At 35.4% G+C, this 20,742-nt stretch overlaps 1 protein-coding gene across 1 annotated transcript in view; it reads left to right on the top strand.

Annotated features, from left to right (window-relative positions):
- Positions 1-20,742, top strand: part of SEMA3E (semaphorin 3E) — a 135,840-nt gene that overhangs the window by 67,436 nt on the left and 47,662 nt on the right. The window contains exons 2-4 of the mRNA XM_071734052.1: positions 2,151-2,311; positions 10,194-10,253; positions 14,731-14,850. Of these exons, the coding sequence (XP_071590153.1) occupies positions 2,151-2,311; positions 10,194-10,253; positions 14,731-14,850 (341 nt within the window). The remainder of the gene's footprint in view (positions 1-2,150; positions 2,312-10,193; positions 10,254-14,730; positions 14,851-20,742) is intronic.

Raw genomic sequence — 20,742 nt, 5'->3', positions numbered from 1 at the left:
TGGATTTGCTTGGACAGAGAGGCTTGTTTTGAAAGTGCCATTTCCACACTGCTGCCCAGTTCTGTGCTAAGGGTATCACTGTCAAAGAATGTTCATATGTTCACTGGCCAGTTGGGAAAGCTTAGGCATAAAAGGCTCTTGTTCTGCTCATCATGATGCTTCTCTCTGTGACTTAGTTTTCCCATTAGTTAAATGAGGCCAATCTTACTCAGATACAAAGTGTTTTGATCTATACTGTTAAAAAATGTTATGGAAAGCCTAGATATCTACATTATTTTCCACAGGTATGTAATCAATAGATTCCTTTTGAAGATTGTTCAGGAAAGAAAACAACTGAGAAGCTGACTCTCCAGTATGACTTCTTTGATAGAAATTTTATCATCTAGGAAAAAAGCTTTCAAAATGTATTTGCTTTCAGTTTCTGTTGACTTGAAGTAAACCTAGTGAACAAATGGAATAAAACATTTATCCTACTAATCAATTTCAATTTTCATCACAAACACTATATAAATAATTTTTAAAAAAAGAAAAAAAAAAAAAAAAAGGAAAAAGAAATTGTGGCAATTTGGTAGATTAAATTAATACCCTTGTTGAATGCTAAATTTCTTGCCTGGGCTCAAAGTAGTTGTTCTCTTTTTTCTAACTTAAGATATAAGTAAGGTATCTTAAAATTGGTGATGCTAAATCTTTTTGTGATAAAATTAAAATTCGAACATAGAGTTTAAATCTTATTAGTTACTAACACACTTCTATCAGGGAATACGGTACAAATTCTTAATAATTCTTATGAATTTAGGTGGCTTAATACTTGGGTAACTTATAAGGCTGCATTTTCAGGTTAAAGGTAGACATCAAATTCCGAAAATCACAGCATATATGGATGGAATATATGGCATGTCAAGTGGATGCCACAGTGATAGGACTGTGTGAGGACCTTCTCTGACATGTAGGACCAGCAATAGAACAGCTGTGTCCTCTATGTGGCTGACAAGGTGCTCCATGGATGCATGAACACAACTGCTGGTGTAGGACACAAGCTGGAGCCTCCACCTCAAACTGGATGAGGGCCCATTTGTTGTATTCAATAGCTTTGGGACAGTCCCTGTTCTGCCAATATCAGCTGCTGGGCCACATCCAAACAACTGGAAACATTGTCCTTAGGAACAGCTGTGAGGATAAGCTAAAAGGAATTTAGTTGCTTTTACTAGGAGTGATTTTTGTTCAAAATAAAACAGTTCACCAAAATATAAACATAAAAACATCGTTCCTTTCCCCTAGTCCCAGCTTCACTGCTTAGGAGACTGTTTTAAGGTACTCTCTGTAATGACTTCTGTTGCTTCCTGACAGCAAAATGGTTCTCAGCCTCTGGCTTGCTGTGAGCCAGGCTGTGCTCTGCACCATCTGCTCAAGAGTGCAGAAAGACCCCTCAGCTTGCCTCTTTCCTCCTTCCTGAGGCTTTATTCCAAGTTTGTGCAACACTGCCCGGGCTGAATTTCCTTTTCTCTGTGCAAGTGCCTTTAGCCTGGATTATGGGCAGCTGAGCCTCAGGTTCCCTTATCTGGTCAGTGTATTTCTTGAAAAAAAACAGTAATCACTTGGAAAACTATGATTATGTATTTTACACATTTTGTACTGTTCTCACTGACTTTTGAGGCAACATTTTCAGTGATGGGTGTGCTGGGCTTAAACCAAGTAGCCACATCCCCCCCAAACAGCAAAACAATGGTATATGTACAGTAAAAACTTGCCATTTGATGTGTCTCATAAAAAAAACTAGACAATTTCTGGTATTTTTTTTTCATTTTCCATTGATTTTTAAATTTTTTCCTATTTGCAGTTCATATCCTAAGCGGTGGTTTTTCCTTTTCAGGAAATATTAAGAAGGAAACCTATTTTTCCCCATCCCCATCTCATGATGTATTGAGTACAAAGATTATGATGTAAAAATTCACATACAAATCTTCTGGAGAGCTGATTCATTTTTTAAAATTGTTCCCAGGTGTTTTGTGTCTCTTTCTTACTCAAAAATTATGCCATTACCGTTTTAATGTTCCGCAACTTCTTGTCTAGTTCCCTAGGAGGATATGAAAATGAAGCCCTGAAAGCTAAGCTGTTTGGTATTTATCAGGCACACTCTGCTTGTATTTCAGAGCTCTGGGATTTAAACAGGACGTCAGTCTTTCATAGCCCATTTGGATATCTTGGTCTTCATATAATGCTGCTGGATGAGTATCAAGAGCGACTGTTTGTGGGAGGAAGAGACCTCTTGTATTCCCTCAGCTTGGATCGAGTCAGCGACAACTACCGAGAGGTGGAGTAAAAAGCTATAAATACATTGGTCACTAATGTCATAATGTGTAGCACAAAATGTCACAGTTTGCATGACTGGAAATGAGATAATGGAGTTTTTGTAGATGGTTTGTGCGTAAACTCTAAGGTCATGTTTATGTTCCAAGAAAAATATACTAATTACCATTTTTCCTCGGTAATAAACCAGAAGGGTAATTTTAGGCAAAGAGATCTGGGGGACTTCCATGTTTTCCAGCATGTTTATAGGCATTTAGAGCATCTCACACTAAGTACATACTTGATTTCTGAGGAATAATTTCTTTCTGACATTTGTGGGGGGCTTTGCACAGCAACGTAGAAAGCAAAAAAAAAAAAAAAAACAAAACCCAAACCACTACAAATTTAGCACAGAAATTATAAGAGGTATTCAGTAGCTGTATAGGCCATGCAGCTAATTTTTAGCCTTCTTTAGAACCCAGATTTTGAAACTGAACCAGAGATGCTATTAAATAGTGACTGAAAGTAAAATTTGAAGTCTCCTTGGTGGTCTATGGGAGGAAGTTGGGTTAATTCACAATCCTGCCAGAGAGCTTGGTAATCATAGAAACCACAACTGATGGGCAAGCTGGCAATTGAAGTGGAGAGGCAGGAGTCTGAGCTGATGAGAGCCTTGGCTTCCTTTCTCCCTTCAGCAGCTAGGACTGGAAGTGTGCAGGGATAAAGGAAGCTGGTAGGAATATTGCTCCTGCTTCAACCATCTTTAGTGTGGGTGTATGGTGTCTTGAAATGTCAAATATATTTAATCTACTTTTTAAAATTTCTTCAAGGTAGCTTTGTACATTTTCATACATTCTCAAATTAATTAATTATACAAAATAAATAATCCCCCCTGAGAAATATTACTTTTGTTGATCTGCTTACAGCACTGACCACTGATGTTGCAAATTACTTTTTCTCCTGCCCCCTTGTTGTAATTGAATATCACTATTCCCATGCCAACACTCTGGACAACTGTACTGTAAGCAGCTTTGCTTATCTCCAAATGTAATTATTATGTTCCTCTACTGTGAGCAGATACAATATACTTTATCCTTTTTATAAACAGTTTGGGAAAGGCAATTCTAGATATGGGGAAATGAATATTCTCAGGAAGGCCGTTTGATAATTTATCTCCATATAAAAAAACATAATTTCTTAACTCCTCAGAGAATAATGTTACATGCTGAGCTTTGCTCCTCCACAGTCAGATATAAGTTAACTCCTTTTCCATTTGATAAAAATTATTAATATCCTGTGACAAGATACTAGACCTCAGGGATATGAAAATATTTAGGAAGGAGTTGTTTCTATAAAATAAGCTTTTTTACTCTTCTCTTTTTCCCTATTTGGCAGTAAATCTGTGTGAAGAAGATGACAGGATAGAGCACTTTGCGCTTCTGTCCAACTACCACTGTCCCATCTGGACACATACTTGAAGTTTGTTGCTTTTCTTCTTGATGGTTGTTTTTTTGGGGTTTTTTTGGGATTTTTGTCAGGTGGAAGATCAGCCATTTACTCTGAAATCATAGTTTCTGTCTTGAGACCTGTATGCAGAGTATGACAAATTAATGGAAGCTCTTTTTTCCTCCTTGCCTGCTTTTATGATGTGCAGAAGATGAGAAACTGAAATAAATGGAGCTCGACCTAGCATGTTTAGAAACATGACCTCTCTGGGACTTAGCTCCTTTGAATACAAATATCATGATCCTTTTCTCCCAGTCTTCACTGAGGGCAAATCTCATTCGGTGATAACTAGAGAAAACATGATTGTTCCTCAGCTCTTTCAGAAAAAGTGTTGAATGAGACATTTCTGTTACATGAGATAACACTGGGGAGGATTCCTGGAGCTGAGACCAGACCAGTTGATTCATTATTACCAGAGTTCTTCATTAATCTGCTTTTAACTTAGTGTTGTTCAGCCTTTGACCTTTTCTTTCAGACTGAAGATTTTAGCTTAATTAATCCAAAACACCATTCAACCCAGAAAAAATATGAGTGGAGGCAAGTTCCTGTGTTTTATTCTGTTTTTGGTAACCGGGAGGAGTCACCAGCTGCAGATGTTTCATGAAGTTGGTATCACTGAGGCAAATTTGCATAGATCTTTTTCATCTTCTGTGTTCTAGAAAACATTTTATGTGTTATAATTAATTGCCAGCCATTTTTTCCACAACTTGGCATATGAATGTGCCTGTAAAAACCACAGTAAAAGCCAACCAGAGATCTATCCCTTCTCTTGTTAAATGACCCAGTAATTCATTTCTAGCAAGCATATTAGAAGATCTTGAAAGAAAAATAACAAAATGTTGAATGAACATAAAATGCTTTTGCATTGGGACCTACTGACTGCCAAAGTAATCCAGCATTCCCAAAAACTCAACTTGTGATGCAAATGAGGTATGCACTCTATAAATCTGCATTTAGTAGACTACATTTTACCTTAGGGTTCATTTCTCTTTAGCTTTCAAATACAAAGCAGAACTCTGAAGAGTATCTTACAGCTTTGTCATGTAAGCTCTCCACTCTTTGTGTATATATGTACCAATATTATGTTAAGGATATATATTATCCTCACTAGTTTTCATATCCAGTAAAGAAAAGATACGTTCAAAACAGGAAAAATATTTCAGGAAAGAAAACTACTAATGCCATTCCTGTATTGTCTAGGAAATCCAGAATTTGGGTTGAGATATCAACTGTGGCAATAGGTCTTCTGTGTCATTTTGGGCAAAGACAGTCCCACCTTTTTGAACAAGGTTTTAATGTATGTTACCATTTGGTTTCTATATGAAGAATGGCCTAACCCTAACTGTAGCAAGATGAGGGAGAATATAAAATTTGGTTATCAGTATTGACAGAGAATTAAAGCCATAGAAGTACTTGTAACCTGTGTAAAGCCAAAGCTTTGGAGGTACCCTCCATTGTGACCTTTGCTTTCCCTAAATTCTTATTCATTTTGGCACCGCCCTTGGAATCAAATTTTGCACATATTTAGGATTTGATTCTAAGTCTTTAAGGCTTGTAATGTTCTAACACACTGATAAAGAACTTTCTTTGATATCTGGTTCCAAGTTTATTTTTAAAAGCGTTTGGGTTCATTGTAATTGGTGTCAGAGCAGATCTTTGTTGACAGGAAGGTTGGACCAGTGCCAGTAGTTCATCACCACTGATTTAACAGCTCATAGACAAGGATGACCTTTGTTTCTACTTTTCATTTCTTGGTGTGAAAATAAACTGCCCTTCCTATTTGTCCACAAACTCTTTACAAGCTTGTGTAGGCAGATTTCAATGTGCTGTTTCTGATCTAGTATGAGATAGCTCCAGATTAGGATTAATGTCTCTGTTGTACTAAACTAGACAGTTCTCATAATAAATCTTGCCTCTATTGAAGTTATCTTTATTGCCAGAGCTTGCTGAACACAAGTCTGCAAGAGCAGGGCTTGCTTGTATCCCCTTTGAACACCATATCAGGACGTACATTAATTAAAACTGAAGCAAAAAGGACACCATTGAGCAGTGAGTTTGATTATATATTGGAATTACCTCCCAAGATGGAAAGTGGTTATGTATTTGTTAATGTATATATGTAATATCCTATAACAACCAGGCATTTTAACAGAATCTGAGATTCAGCTGTATGCAAGTTGTGCTAATTAAACACTCTTTATTGACTTTAACCAGGGATCTTTTAGTTGAATTGTTTAATTTCTCTGTCATTCAGTAGTGTTCACACTAGCTCACAAAGTAGTCTGAAGTGTTACAAAGCTCATATAATTTATTAAAATTAGTTTTTATTAAACATGCCATCCTGGTTTTTTGAGGCTAGTGACTGAATAGGGAAATTGTTCAGAGACACCAATTAGTATTCCAGCTCCAGTTAAAGTCCCTCCCCGTCTGAATTTGCTCAGTAGTTGTTGTCCGTACTGCCTTAGAATTCCATTTTTTCCCATGAGGAGTATATGTAAAAGTAAATTTTTCCTATCTTTTAAATATAGATAAAATTACATCATCCACATCTCAAAGATGATAATATTATGGTGCAAGATCACAAAATTTCACTAAACAAGCAATTTAAAAATTTTCTTCACAGCTCCTCCAGGAGTGAACATTTAAAAAAAAAAAAATCCAAGCCAATAATTCTGCCGAGTCAAGCATGCATAGCAGTGAAATGCACACTGATGTGATGTTATTCCAGTCTAGATATACAGAAATATTTCCCAAAGATAGTTATCTACAGCTTGCCAAAAGATTGTAGTCCTGGCAAAGAATCAATCCAAAGTTAAAGAATCAATGGTAGTTGTCCTAACTATAAAGCATAAACATTAAGAAAAATGGTATGTGGCAGGTTAAAGGCTACCATTGCAGTTGATTAATATCTGGATCTGCATGCAGTGCAAACACAGCCTATGTTACATTGTTAAGTAAAATAGAAATAATTAAACAAATATGATTAGGTACACATTGGCAAAGTATTACTACCTTGAGCCACTTACTGTAGATTTCTTTGCAAATGATAACAAAACAAGCTTAATTGCTTTAGAATCCCATGGTGATCTCAAGATTTAAAATAATAAAATATTATATTTTTATATTTTGCAGAAAAAAAAATTTTACTATCTGTATTTTTGACTACTGTGCTTACACCTGGGATACATGTAAAACTGAATTTTAAAATGTGGCATGATAGCAAAATCTGACATACAGGGGTTTTTTTAGTCTCAAGTCTCAAATGATCTTGAAGAGATTAAAATCTTAATGCTCATTTATGTTAAGATTCATAAACCTCATAAGAGTTATGTCTTAAAAACTAATTTATGGATAGAAAATCTTCACACTCATATGTATCAAAAAGTCATAATTCAGACCCATCTAATTCAAGCTCCTAACAGACTTGCCTTAGATGTAGGTAGTTTGCTACAAGCATCTGAGCCAGATTCCTACATGTCTGCACATGATGCAGAAGAGGTACAGAAATATCTGCCTCTCTTACTCCTTCTGTCAGGAATCTTCTGCTAAGATAAGACATTGGGAGTATCCCAATAGGGAATACGTATATGGCTGAACCAACACAGGACAGGTCTTGGTTTGGACAAGGGTTTCTGCTGGAATCACTTTGGAAAACAGACACCTGGCAGCAGTGGTAGATAGAGGGACAGAGGGCTGCTCCTCTTACACATCAGCCAGGGTTGGGTTTGTATTTGTGGGCTTTGGTAGTAGGGGAAGGTCCACAGGGGTGGCTCCTATGAGAATCTTTTGAAAGTTGCCCACGCTGCAAGGCGAAGAGAGGAGAATGGTACAAGAAATTCATGAACCTGTTGTATTTTGTCCAGAGGAGGCTCAAAAAAAATGTTCATAGAGTTGAAACACCTCTCCTTTGAAGAAAGACAGGAAGAGTTAAGGTTGTCTAACTTGGAGAAGAGAAGGCTCCAGGGAGACTTTAGGGTAGACTTCCAGTATGTAAAGAAAGCCAAAGACTTTTAATAGGGCCTGTAGCAACAGGAGAAGAGACAACATTTTCAAACTATAAGAGAGAATATTTACATTGGACATAAAGAAGAATTATTTTTCCTGTTATGAGGATGATGGTGAGACACTGGAACAGGTTGCCCAGACAAGGCATGTTCTGTCATTGGAAATGTTCAAGGCCAGGCTGGGGCTTGGAGAAACCTGGTCCTTGCCTATGGCAAGGGCTGGACTAGATGATCTCTAAAGATCCTTCCAACCCAAACCGTTCTATAACTCTATGATTCATTCTACAATTCTCTGCTGAGGACCAAGTTTTTGCTTATACTGCAGCTGGTTTTCAACATTCCAGAGAAAGCAGGGGTATAGTGTTACCTCTTCGGCTTTTTTCTCATAATTCTGTGTATGCATTTAATTCGGTATTTCTTAAGTGGAAAATGTACATAAAAAATATTTTCAACAGCACTGGGATTAAGTATCCGAATACAGAAATAATCACCTACACACTGTACTCAAGACGAGATTACAGAGTCAGGTGTTTTACTCCCTCCGTGGTTTTTCTGTTCCTAACAGCCAGCAGCACCTGATATGAGCTAATGCCCCTGTTTTAGCCTGTTAGTTTGAAAATTTCTTTGGGAAGTAGAAGCTGTAACTTCAAACTTCTAGGGTCAGGAGATGTGATATTTCACAGCTCTGAACTTCTAGGCTTTTGGGTCAAGGCCAAGGTATTGCCTCTGCAGTTCTTGAGCAGTGAGAGTTACTTCTAATCATACATAGATGACTTAGAAGACCACTTGACTGAAAACAAATGTTCTGATTACTTTTAGGTTTCTTGCAGGGTTTAGATAGTATGTGACCATAGGTGGTCTGATTTGGGTTCTGAGACCTAGACACGGACAGATTGTTCAAGTTGACAAGACTAACAAATAGCTACCTGGCCTCTTGCTTTTCAGCACTAGGTGCTAGGATTTCTAATTTATCTCCACTGTTATTGCAATATACTTTTCTTAGAGCTAGAATTATTTCAAAAGACAAAGCTAATTCAATTACAAAGAAAAAAACAAACAAAAAAGCCCAGCCAACCAAACCAAAACAAAAAAACCCAAAACACAGGAAGAAAAAAAGCCTAGTAAAGAACTTTATTTTAAAATGTTTTTACATAGAATAATAATTTGTCACTGGATTATTGAAAAAAAGGTCTTAATGATGACGTCCATTTTTTAATACTTATTTGGTTTCAGCCAAGACTGATATCACTGAACTGAGCATGTTTTTGTTTTCACATTCAAAAATTCTAAGAAATGAAGTCATCATTCCAGTTTGCTCAGTCGTTGTTTAACATTGTTTTTATCCAAAGAAGTCCTTCATCTGGAAGCATAAGTTTTATATACTAGGAAGCTGAAAAAAATCTTGCATGTGTAATTGGCTGATTTTCTAGGAACTGACTGTGCAAAGCTGATTCTGCTCCCATAGGGCTAATTGCTGAAATGGTTTAAGTTCACTGTAAACCATTTTCATGGTTTGAGGGTCACTTAAATAAGGAAAACATTAGTTCAAAATTAATATTCTGTACTATTAGTAAAGTCACTGACATTTTAGCAGAAATGTTTCTACTGAATTTATGCTAACATGTTCCATATATGGAATTTAAGTTCTGTTGACTAGTATTAAGTTTGTTCAGCTAAGCAAACATTATGTGTCAAAATATTTCTTATCTTGTTAACTTTTATACATTCAAAAAAATAAACTAGAATATTTTACTTAAAACTGTTCAAATGGCAACAGAAATTTGATTAAACTTTTGAAAGTATATGTATAATGATGTGTCAAATTTAAATATACATGTGTGTGTGTATATAAAGACAAATTAATATACCCCATGTACCTGGGACACTATAACCAAAAAGCCCAGTATAGACCAGGGACACAGGGATGTGGAACATGACCTGCAAAGAAAGACTGAAGGAGTTAGGTCTTTTCTAACTGGAGAAGGCTCTGGGGGAAATCATCAGAATATTTGGGTACTGGAAGGGCAGTTATAAGAGGACAGAGGCTCTCTCTTCACATGGTTAAGGCAAGGGGCAACAGGTGCAAGTTGCATCAGGAGATAAGAAAGAATTTTTTTACAATGAGAACAATCAGTCACTGAAACAGCCTTCCCAGGGACATGGTGGAGTCTTCATCCCTGGAGATTTTAAAGATGTGATAGGATGAGATGTTAGATGATCTCATTTAGGCTTCCTTCCCCATGAAAGGTTGGACGCAATGATCTTCCAAGGGCTGTTGCAACCCTGTTCTATGATTCTATAACTCTGTTCTGTGAGACAAGAAAAGTAAAACCTGGACTGACATGATCAGACTGCCAACTGAATGATTTTCTGTGTTTGTTTATTTTTTTTCCTCAGATCCATTGGCCTAGTACACCTTTGCAAACTGAAGAATGCATAATTAAAGGAAGAGATGCTGTAAGTATTAATAATTAAAAATCAAATATATTTTAATTATATTAGTGGCTGGTCCAAAAAAAGAATTCAGGCATCCCTAAACTTCAGAGAGATCAAAGTACAGATATAATTCTAAGTGCTGCATCTTAAAAATGTGTAACTACTGCAAACACATTAAATTACTAGTTTAATTGCTCTTCAAAGCAGTTCATAAACAGGCAATTAACACCTTTGATCATTTGAACTTTCTCCTAATTCTTTTTCTGGTAATATCAAATAAGATACCTTAATAATTCTTCTTTCCCATTTCTATTTCCTTTTCTTTTCATATGCATAGGATACCTTCTCCATTCTAACACTAGCATTCTAATTTATCTTCATAATTTACATTGTTTAATATACTTTAAATACTTTTTTACAAGCAGTTAACTTATTAGTAATTATAAAATATACTCTGAATGGTTGTGTCCTGTATGCTTTTAGGTATATTAATAAAAATACTCTGCTTTAATGAGTCTCAGAACTGTTCTTCTGTTATGATCTAATGCTATGACTGTAATAATTTCCCAGGGAAAGACCTAAAAGCTGAGTGACAACAGCAGCTGATATCCCTGGCACCACAGGATGAAAATTCTCCTCAATGGGAGCTCTCCTTAATTTTGCAGTGCACCAGGCTCATTATCTGCACCTCATAAACACACAAAAAGTACAACACCTAAAAAATCCCACAGCTGAGAGAGCTCACACTGTACCAAACAATTTAAAAATGATGATAGTTTTACAGCAACAGTGACAGGAACATAGAGCACAGCAGGGTGCACACACTGTTTCCCCAAAACCACAGCAAGCAGGCACCCTTGGTGATAACCACAATGTATTCTCAGTGAAGATTAGGAAGCTTTAAAGATTTCTGTTGAAGTACAAGCATGAGAACTGTCCACATTGAGGGAATCAGTGAACATGATTGGAAAATAAAAATAACAGTAAAATGCTACATGATACTTTACTCCTTACAACCACTTGGCCTAGAACTGATAATTTTTTTAATTGCCTTAAACAAAATTCTCAAGGACTCACTGCACAAAATGCTATGGACTTTTTTCTACATTTTACACATTAGCCAAACTTTGTGGTCATATGAAATAAATAAAAAACCTGAATTCTTTGAGCTTTATTTAATACTAACCCTCAGCCCAGGCTCTCCTTACAGTTAAAGCTCTGTCTTTCCTTTACCAGTACGGGATGGGATTTATTTTCTGGTGAATTGACAATATTTGCTAGGTTAAATAAATAGAGAAATAAGTACTGTTGTTGCAATGTAATATAAAAATATCTCACTCCGACCTACGAGATTCCCTGAAATTCAAAATTTTTAACAATCTCACCTATTATTATTATTCTTCAAATCTGCATTGAAATGAATGTGATCATTTAAAGAACTTCAAGTGTTTGCAGCATCCCTCTGTATTATGAAAGTTAGGCATGTCTATTTTTTAAAAGAAAAATACATAATTGTAAGTAGTCATAAGACTCCAGAGCTGTAGTATTTGTTAAAATTGTGGAAGGTGTAAATATTTTAATACCACACGATACTGATCCTCACACAGACCTAATTATGTGTAGGACTATGAGAATGGCTATGATTTACTATAGGGAAACCTTGTTCACTTACATTAGCATGCCATTAGCATGCTTAGTATTCAGTAAGATAAACTGCTAAACCTGAAAGAAATCTAAATTAGAATTTTAAAGTTTCCTATTACTCTCTTTTCTCCTTCAGTTTTTGTAGCCATAAACATAGTTGCATAATCTCTTAAAATCAACTCTTTACCATTTCTGAATTTTGTTCACACTGTAAAGTCTCAGAAAAAAAGTGCTCATCAGTACTCTTTCCAAGCTTTTTGCTCATTTCCAAGATGTTTCTTTCTTTATTTTCCTTAGCAAAAGTTCTGTTACTCTGTGCATAACTAACATTTAGTAGAATTGAGAATGTTTTACTAAGTATCTCAGTGTCAAGGTACCTCATGTTTTCCGCTACGTCTTTCTACATCACAGAACAGGCCACTTTTACAAGCTCTTACAACTTTTAAAAGTTACTGATTCATCTTATAGAAGTAAAACTGCAAGTATTGTAGTCATAAACACAGTTTCATAGAGCTCGTAACAGACTTAACAGGACAGTTAGAAAAGCCTTGTCTTAACACTATGCCCATCATGTTAAGCTCAAGCCACACTTTCCTGATCCAGACAAATCTCAGAGAAAAATCATTCTGCTCTCACCTGTTTGCCTGTGGTGGGAGAAAGCTTTAGATCCTTTCAAATGTTTTATCAGAACTGGAAATGGTTTAAATGTGGAAATCAAATTCTGTAGTGATGGTTAACTCCTTCACACTGAGAAGTTTCACATGAGTAAAGTTCCACATATCTATTAATAGGTCTGCAGAGCCTCCCAAATACAACCACAACACTTAATTAATAAATATAGTAGGAAGAAAACTTCTTTTAATGTTCCTTGGCTGATTCATTTATTCCTTGTTACATGTACAGGATATTATTAGTGGGGTCAGCAGCAATGCCTAGCTGCCTGACACCTCCCAGAATAGGTATTTTTTTCATTTGTTTATAAATGATAAAGCCTAGCCATTCACAACAACATTTTTCTTTATTCAGTATCTGCCTCATCCTGCTTTTTCTGCAGAAAATTTCAGGCATTTCTGTGAAGGTGCACAGGAGGAAAAAATGCACAAATTTTATCCACTTAAAAAAATCCTAGGATCTCTTTTTCTACAAAGTGCTTTTGAGACAAAAATCAAGAGCATCAGGTGTATGTGGATAAAAAAAAAAGGAAACCATAAAGATCAGATGACCACTGAGAGAGAAAAGAAGGGCTAAGTCAGTAAGGTCATACATGAGGGGAGGGAGAATGAGGGATAGCATTGGTGCCCAGTAAAGCACAGATTTCTCGGTGGGTTTTTTTCAGTGGATCTAAAACTTTTCTCCAGGTATGAAACCAATTGGAAAAAAGAAATAAATTAGTTAAGAATTAAGAAAACCCCAAAGTAAGATACTGCAAGGTTCATTTGTCCCTTTCGCATGCATAATATTTAATTGTACAACAGTTTACCTATCTGTGTAGGTTACCTTCTTCTTTCCATTGCCATGATGCTATTGTCAAGGTGAAAAATTAAAGAAAGTCATCTAGCAAAGGAGCATTTTTCTTTAATATACTTATTTATTGCGGCAATTGGAAGACTTACAGTGAATGACACTAAGAGTCTGAAGAATAAAGATGGTTTCTTAGTTTTGAACTCAGTGTGGATTTGTAAGGGCCAAATTCTGCCCATGGCACAGCTGTGGACCATCTTCTGTGACATAAATAATTGCAGATGGTCAGTAATATCCAGGATTTTTATCATCTAGATGTTGCAATCTGAAAACTAGCGTAGTCATGTAAAGGATAGCAAATTTTCAAAAAAATTAAAAAAAAAAATCCTCAACTCATTAATTTCAGGATAGAATTAATTGCCTTTTGGAGACATCTGGCCTTCTTTTTTGGTTACTGAAAAAGCCTAGGAGAATAGCATATGTTAGATGTCTAAGCTCTAGAACAGCTAAAGTTACCTAAGATTAGTCCCATTATAATTGGCTCCTTTAAACTTGGTATTATTGTCTTAAAACCCAGGATCTGAGTCACAGAAGTGTGGAGCAATGAATGGAATGAACACAAATTTTGCTCCAAACACAGAAATCATTGCAAAATGTTAAATACTCTGTAAAGCCAAGTCCCAGGACTACCAAAATCAGTGGATACTTTTATCTCCCTGTCTCCATTTCTAGTGTAGCTCAGGAAGAAAAATAACTCCATAGCTCAAAGCTGTGTTTGAAAAATTTTTAATTGTAATATTCACGAAGCTGCAAATACACTAATGAATCCCAGAGTATTGCCCTGGGGAAATTAATGATTTCTTCTTTAAATAAGTGTTAGAACAGTGGAAAGAGCTAAAGCATGAGGCTATATAATACAAAAAAATATTGACTAGCAATTAGTTACACAAGAAATAAATTGTGACGGTGTATTTGCTTATTATTCACATCTCATGCCCTTAGTCTAAAGTCTAGAGCATCTAATAATACTTAGTAAAACAAATATTTAGATTTGTGCAGTATTTCTGAGATTAAACAAACACAGAAGTGTGTTCCATAACTAGTAACTCCTAACTGGTTAAGCACTCAAAATAAATTGTGATAAATCAGTGTGCTAAACCTGCTTTTTTGTGTCAAAAGTCTCCATCCATTAATTTGGTGGTACATTAATTTTTGGTGGTACATTAATTTTTGTGGTACTAGCATGGTGAGAGAACGAAGGTTACAGTTAAAAGAACAGAATGTTTTGATATGCAGAGTATCACCTAAGAGCACGTAAGGTATTTAAAATTAAATAAACCCAACTTTTAAAAAATGCCAATATTTTTCTGTGTTTATTTTTGATGTAAAATAGGATGAATGTGCAAATTACATTCGTGTCCTTCATCGATACAACAGAACACATCTTCTGGCTTGTGGAACAGGAGCTTTTGATCCACTTTGTACTTTTATTAGAGCTGGACATCCATCAGAGGTAAGAAATTTGGTTTACAGTACTGACTCTTTTGTTCTGGATTGCAGCAAATTCTCTATGGTTAAAAATAAATATTTGAATTCAAGTGCTTAGAGTTCTCACACAAACAGTACAAGAGAAATTTTCCCTGATCTGATGCAATGCTGGTTTAAAATTCAGTTTCTTACTAGAGGAACTCACTAATGATGATTGAAATTACATTTTGGAGAGTAATGCAAAGTAACTTTCATCTTAGATTTTTATCTCTAGATTAGCTGACACAGCAAGTCTTAAAAAAATATTTAGGGTTTTTTCACCAGATTTGTTTGTTGCTTTTTAAAAAATGGAATATACCATATAACAAAATACATACTAGTTTGATGGGAGATGGAATATCTTGTGATAGAGAGGCCCATGTGATAACAGCTTTAGAAATCTGAGCAGGGATTCTTGGTCACACACTTTGTGAGTTAGTATGGAGATCATCTTTAGGCCAAAAGTAAGATTGGGTTTTATTGGCAAATGTCACAAAGTGATGATGGGCAATGGATTTAGTTGGTTTGTATTTAGTAATGTCTCCTGGTAAAGCTGACCACTGGTCATGGAGCTGATACTAAAGCACCATCCAAGGGAGTTCTTCAATTTTGTGGATATTATTTATAAAATAATAGGGTGAAGAACCATAAAGAATAACTTTACTGATGACCATGAGAAAAAGGAAATCTTCAATACATTATGTATCCATTAGAAAGATTAAATATGTAATGGTTTACTGTAGTTATTCTATTAGAATAAAATTGTAGCCAGATACTAACTTTCTAAAAATATACAATTACAGTCTCTGACAGCACCATGCAGTGTTTTATCTTTGTCTCTCTCTTCAGCTATCTTGATTATGATGAACTTGATATCGATTGCCAATTTATATTTTATTTCTATATGGTAGAAAAACTTTGAGTAAATTGCTGAAATTTTGGGAAAATGGGAAAGCAACATTCATCATACACATAGTGCTTTTTTTTCCACTTCCAGATATTTCAGAACATTTGCTAAAAACTTTACATTACATTACATTTACGTTATATTACAAATAGTCAGTTGATGTTCATGTATATGATGTGTGTTCATGTACATATTAAAAAAAACCCACAACAGCATTGTGTTTCATATTATAATGCTGAAATAAATTCTCCTAGATCCTAGAAAATTAAAATTCAGTTTTGAATTATGTTTGAATTACATTCTTTCTCAGTTATTCCACATCAGAATTACTCAAGTTACCAGTTTATAAATAACATTTCCCCTAATTTTTCTTAGAATTTCTAAGAAATTTGAGCTTTAGCTCTTCAAACCAAACTCTTTTTGTTCTGTCTGTTACACCACTTTAATTGTACTCCACATTTAAGTGACAGCTCTGTACCTAGTAAGTTAAAGAAGCTACGATTCAGACTTGTCCTATACCTACAGTATTGTTCTGGTCTGTTGGTCAGAACAACAGAAAAACAGAGGACAGGGGGCTGGATCTGATTTATAATAAGCACTTGGTTTGAGTAAATATTAATTGCGGAAGGTACTGCCTTCAGTGAGTTTTTTAAAAAATAATACTTCCTAAGTAAAGATACATCCCTTTGACAAACCAAACTGGCAAATAGCTACCTATAATAGCAATTACATTTGAAATTATTTGAATTGCAGAAACACATCTTCTAAAATTGAGGAAGGAACGAAATAATATACAATTTCAAAACTGAGGAAACTCCATTTTGCCTTTGCTCCTCTCATGAACCTCCTGTCAAGCTTCCTGGTACATTTTGAAGGAAGCAATGTCTGTATATTTAGGAATACTATTTAGGAAAGCATAAGCATCAGGCTAATAAAAATAGAAGCCAAATAAACAAAAAATGAGAAATAAGACTTGTATATAAGAATGCGTGGCCTGTGATCCTCCTTTTGTGTATCACTGTCCTTCCTTCCTGTCTTTTTGTTTGTTCTCTGTTGTCAAACAGAAGTTCTAAAATTTTACCCACACTGAAGTCATGGGAAAACTACAATGGTTTTGTTTGTGTAATATGTAGCTATATTAGTTTCCCTTATCTGAAAAGCTGACCATTAGGATTAAAAAAGACACGTGCTATTTGTATGGTAGGCTAGAAATAACCTGTGATATGTGATGAAGTGGGAACTTTCCAATCTTACTTTCTTTGACTGATAAGGATATCATGTTGCTGCAAGAAGCAAAGATCCTTCCTCAGAAAATTGCAGTTCAGTCTCTGTTTACCTGTTTGTCCAGAATATCCCTACCCAATGACTTCTGATTACTGTCCCCTATTTCTTCCATCTCAACTCTCTGGCTTCTTTCTCAGCATTTGACTGTCATAGAAAGGAGTGTGAAAAATTAAAAAATGTGAAAATTTAATTAACTGGATCCAAACACCTTAATTAAAAAGCTAGGAAAATTCAGACTTTTAACTGCTGGTTTTTAATATGTGGTCGAATGCAGTTCATAATATGCAGCTGGTTAAAATGCATGGCTTTTTAGATATTGCTGACAATTTTATGAAATATATTGAACTTCAATAGAAATAAAATCTAACTTTGATCTGCAAACTAGGTTGCTTCTGAACAGTCTCTTTAAGTGGCACAAGATGTACTGTATTTGTGGTTTATATACATTTGAACAATTACACTTTGCAGTCATGTTGAGGTATAAAAGTGGAAGGTAAAAAGGGAGTCCTTACAGTAGGCTTCTATATATTAGGTACCTAGCTAAGGCAGCCTGTGGAGCTCGATTTACCCTTCCATACAGAACTATGAATCAGCAGTATCAGTACAGAGTAAATACTTGTTCTGTGGTCAGGGTTCTTAATCATACATTTCAATAGTGCTTCTTGAGCTAAGAGGAAAGGGAAGATGTGACCCACTGAGTAAAGACTGCAGAGTTCTTAAATAACAAGCTTTATATAAATACAAATTAGCGATACAGCTGTTGAAGAACATGATAGAATAGCAAGACTGTATCTTCTATAACCTTTTATTTTAACAGTTTACTGAGCTGGCTGAACAGAAACAATCTCTTGGAACAAAATATCCATTTGAGGCTCTTGTTCTTGGTGCTCAGGAATCACACAAAGCAATATTTCACTCTTGGTTTGCAGCAAAAGGTTACATGAAGTCATCCATTTCTGAAAAGCCATTTGGCAAGAAAACACTGAGCTCTTGTAAACAAAGAGCAAAAGAATTTTTATCTCAAAAAAGAGTCGGAATCTGATTGCCTCACTGGCAGATGATTCAATCTTAGAACTTACAATCAATACCTCTGGGTTTCTCAAAAAACACAGTAGAAAGGTCCATTCCCCTAACCAGTGTCTCCAAAAAATATTAACCTAATTTAGTATGTAGTAATTGAAATTTTTCATGATTAAATTTTACTATTATACACTATATATGTTTACATGATTCTTTCATGCTTTTCAAGGTTTTACAGAAATTCAGTGATACAACATTTTTTGTCTTAATTTAAATATAATTTTTTTCATATTTTGATCATATAAACCAACATATAATAAACATTTGATTTATTGAATTCTTCCTCTAACTTGTGTTGTACCACCAGAGGCTAACCAAATATTTTTTAAAATAAAACTGTTTATAAATTCTACAATATATTATTTATCCATTAGAAAGATGAAATATGTAATGATTTACTGTAGTTATTCTATTGGAATATTTGTTTAAGTGGTACAGCTTTGGAATTCCAGGCTGTTCACTGTAATAAAGCTGTAGCCAGCTAATACATTTCTAAAAATATACAATTACAGTCTCTGACAGCACCATGCAGTTTTTTATCTTTGTCTCTCTTTTCAGTTACCTTGACTATGATGAATGTTTCTTTTCCAGATTTTCAAATTTCAGCAATTTACCTGATGTTTTTCTACCATTTAGAAATAAAATATAACTTGGCAAAAACAGGATTGCTGACTTTGCAGACAGAACAACTGTTGGTGTTTGCAAAAGAACATACTAAGAAATCTCATCCAGAAAACTGTAAGCAAGTTAACTCCCAGCCAGTGAGTTCATTATCACTGATGTCATACCATGCTTCCAAATGTCAAAAATCCATGCAGGACAGAAAAGGCTGGGTCCCTCCAGTCTCTATTTGTCTATCATCCAGAAAAATCAACAATTTTTTTCTGAAGAAAACAAGAGTTAGAAACTCTTCATCCCAAATTTCCTTTGGTCAATTTAATATGTATCCTTTCCACATGGTCTGTGAGAAAAAATCTGAAATAAGTCTTTAAACCAAATATAAAAGATGAAGAAAAGTGCAGAAAAAAATTTACTACACTTCCATCCTCACCAAACAGACATATGTTGTCTTCCATGCCAGTAATGGGGAGGAAAGATCTACAGGATCTGCATCCAGTCTATCCCTTTTACATTGTTTTTAAACTTCTTAGTTTTGGTAGTAGAAGATGAGTACTGGAAGAAGGGCCTATGTTTCTCCACATCTAGCTGCAAGTAAAACAGTACTCCACAGTTGTATATAGCTCAAAATATCCTAGGGGAATTTTGAATTTTTGACAAATTGGATGAGCTATCTGAAGTCGGGCAATGATTTTTTCTCAATGAGTTATCTGTTCAGCAAAGCAAACAGGTTTTAAGAGTGCCGCCAAGGCCTTCCGGTGATCCAAACTGCCTTTTTAGCTAACTTACGAAGTACTTTTAACAAATCCAGGTGGTAGCTCCACCACATACGATAAAGAAACCACTCTTCCTCCATATGACCTGCAAAGTGAGTGGAAATTCCAAAAGAAAAAAATGTGCAGATATAATATCCTAACTTTTTGCAAACTATATGGGGATAAGATAGAGCTGATTCCTGGAGGGGAAAGGCAACTTTACAGGACCAAACCTGTGGAGGGAATGAAAGTTGTGGGAAAGAACTGTGCATTAAGAATTTTTATTCTTGAACATGCTGAAAATTTTGAATATGCACATTAAGCTGGCAGAATACCATTTTAAATGCCTAGCTTATCACAGTAAACTGCCTACAGTTATATTTCCCAACTCAAGGGGCCAATGGACTAAGTCACCCTTTCCTGGTTGTTTCTGGGAGTCTCCTCTAGGTATTCTTGATCTGAAGTAGTCCTTATTATGCTATTTGCTCTTCAATTACCCACATGAGGTTCTGTTTATCAGGGGAAAACAGCTTTGAATTCCAAGTCTTTAAGGCCTTTTGGAAAGGAATTGCCTTCATTGGAACAGTGGGTGTATTTGACTGACTGGAGGACAATTTGGTCAAATGGAATTTCTTCCTTCTCCCCTATGTTGCCCTCAGTATTTCTTTGGATATGGGGAGGGGGACTTCTTTTTCTACATATTCTATGATTCAAAGCAAAACAGGATAAGGTTCAACTGTGCAATAATTGTGCCTATCTACCACAAAGAAATGTAGGCAACATGAGCTCTTGCTTTAATGAACTGAAGTGAATTGACATAAAAGTCAAGAGAGAATATTTCAATTACATCTCAGTTTAATTTTACAGGACATAATTCTTCTGCTCTTGACCAGCATTTCATAATGCCATCATTCTTTCAGCTTTATTGAGAAACAAAATTATAGACTTATTTATATTATTTTGAGATGCTTTTCATATCACAACAAATTATGATCTGCCCAGTTACTCCCTCTCTGTGCTTTTTCCTATTACCTCATCTCATCTCTCAGTTTGCAGTAGATTACGAAGGAGGAACATCTGGTTTCACTGACAAAACAGAAGTGGGTGTTGCTCAGTCCTTTATTAGATTGAATGTGTGACAAATTCTCTAATCTGAAAATATTTGCTCACAGTGTCATAGAATCATAGAATGTATTAGGTCAGAAGGGACCTTTAAAGGTCATCTAGTCCAGCC

This window comes from Heliangelus exortis, chromosome 1 (genome assembly GCF_036169615.1).
Source record: "Heliangelus exortis chromosome 1, bHelExo1.hap1, whole genome shotgun sequence".
Classification (NCBI taxonomy): Eukaryota; Metazoa; Chordata; class Aves; order Apodiformes; family Trochilidae; genus Heliangelus; species Heliangelus exortis.
This window is presented reverse-complemented; position numbering and strand designations above follow the sequence as displayed.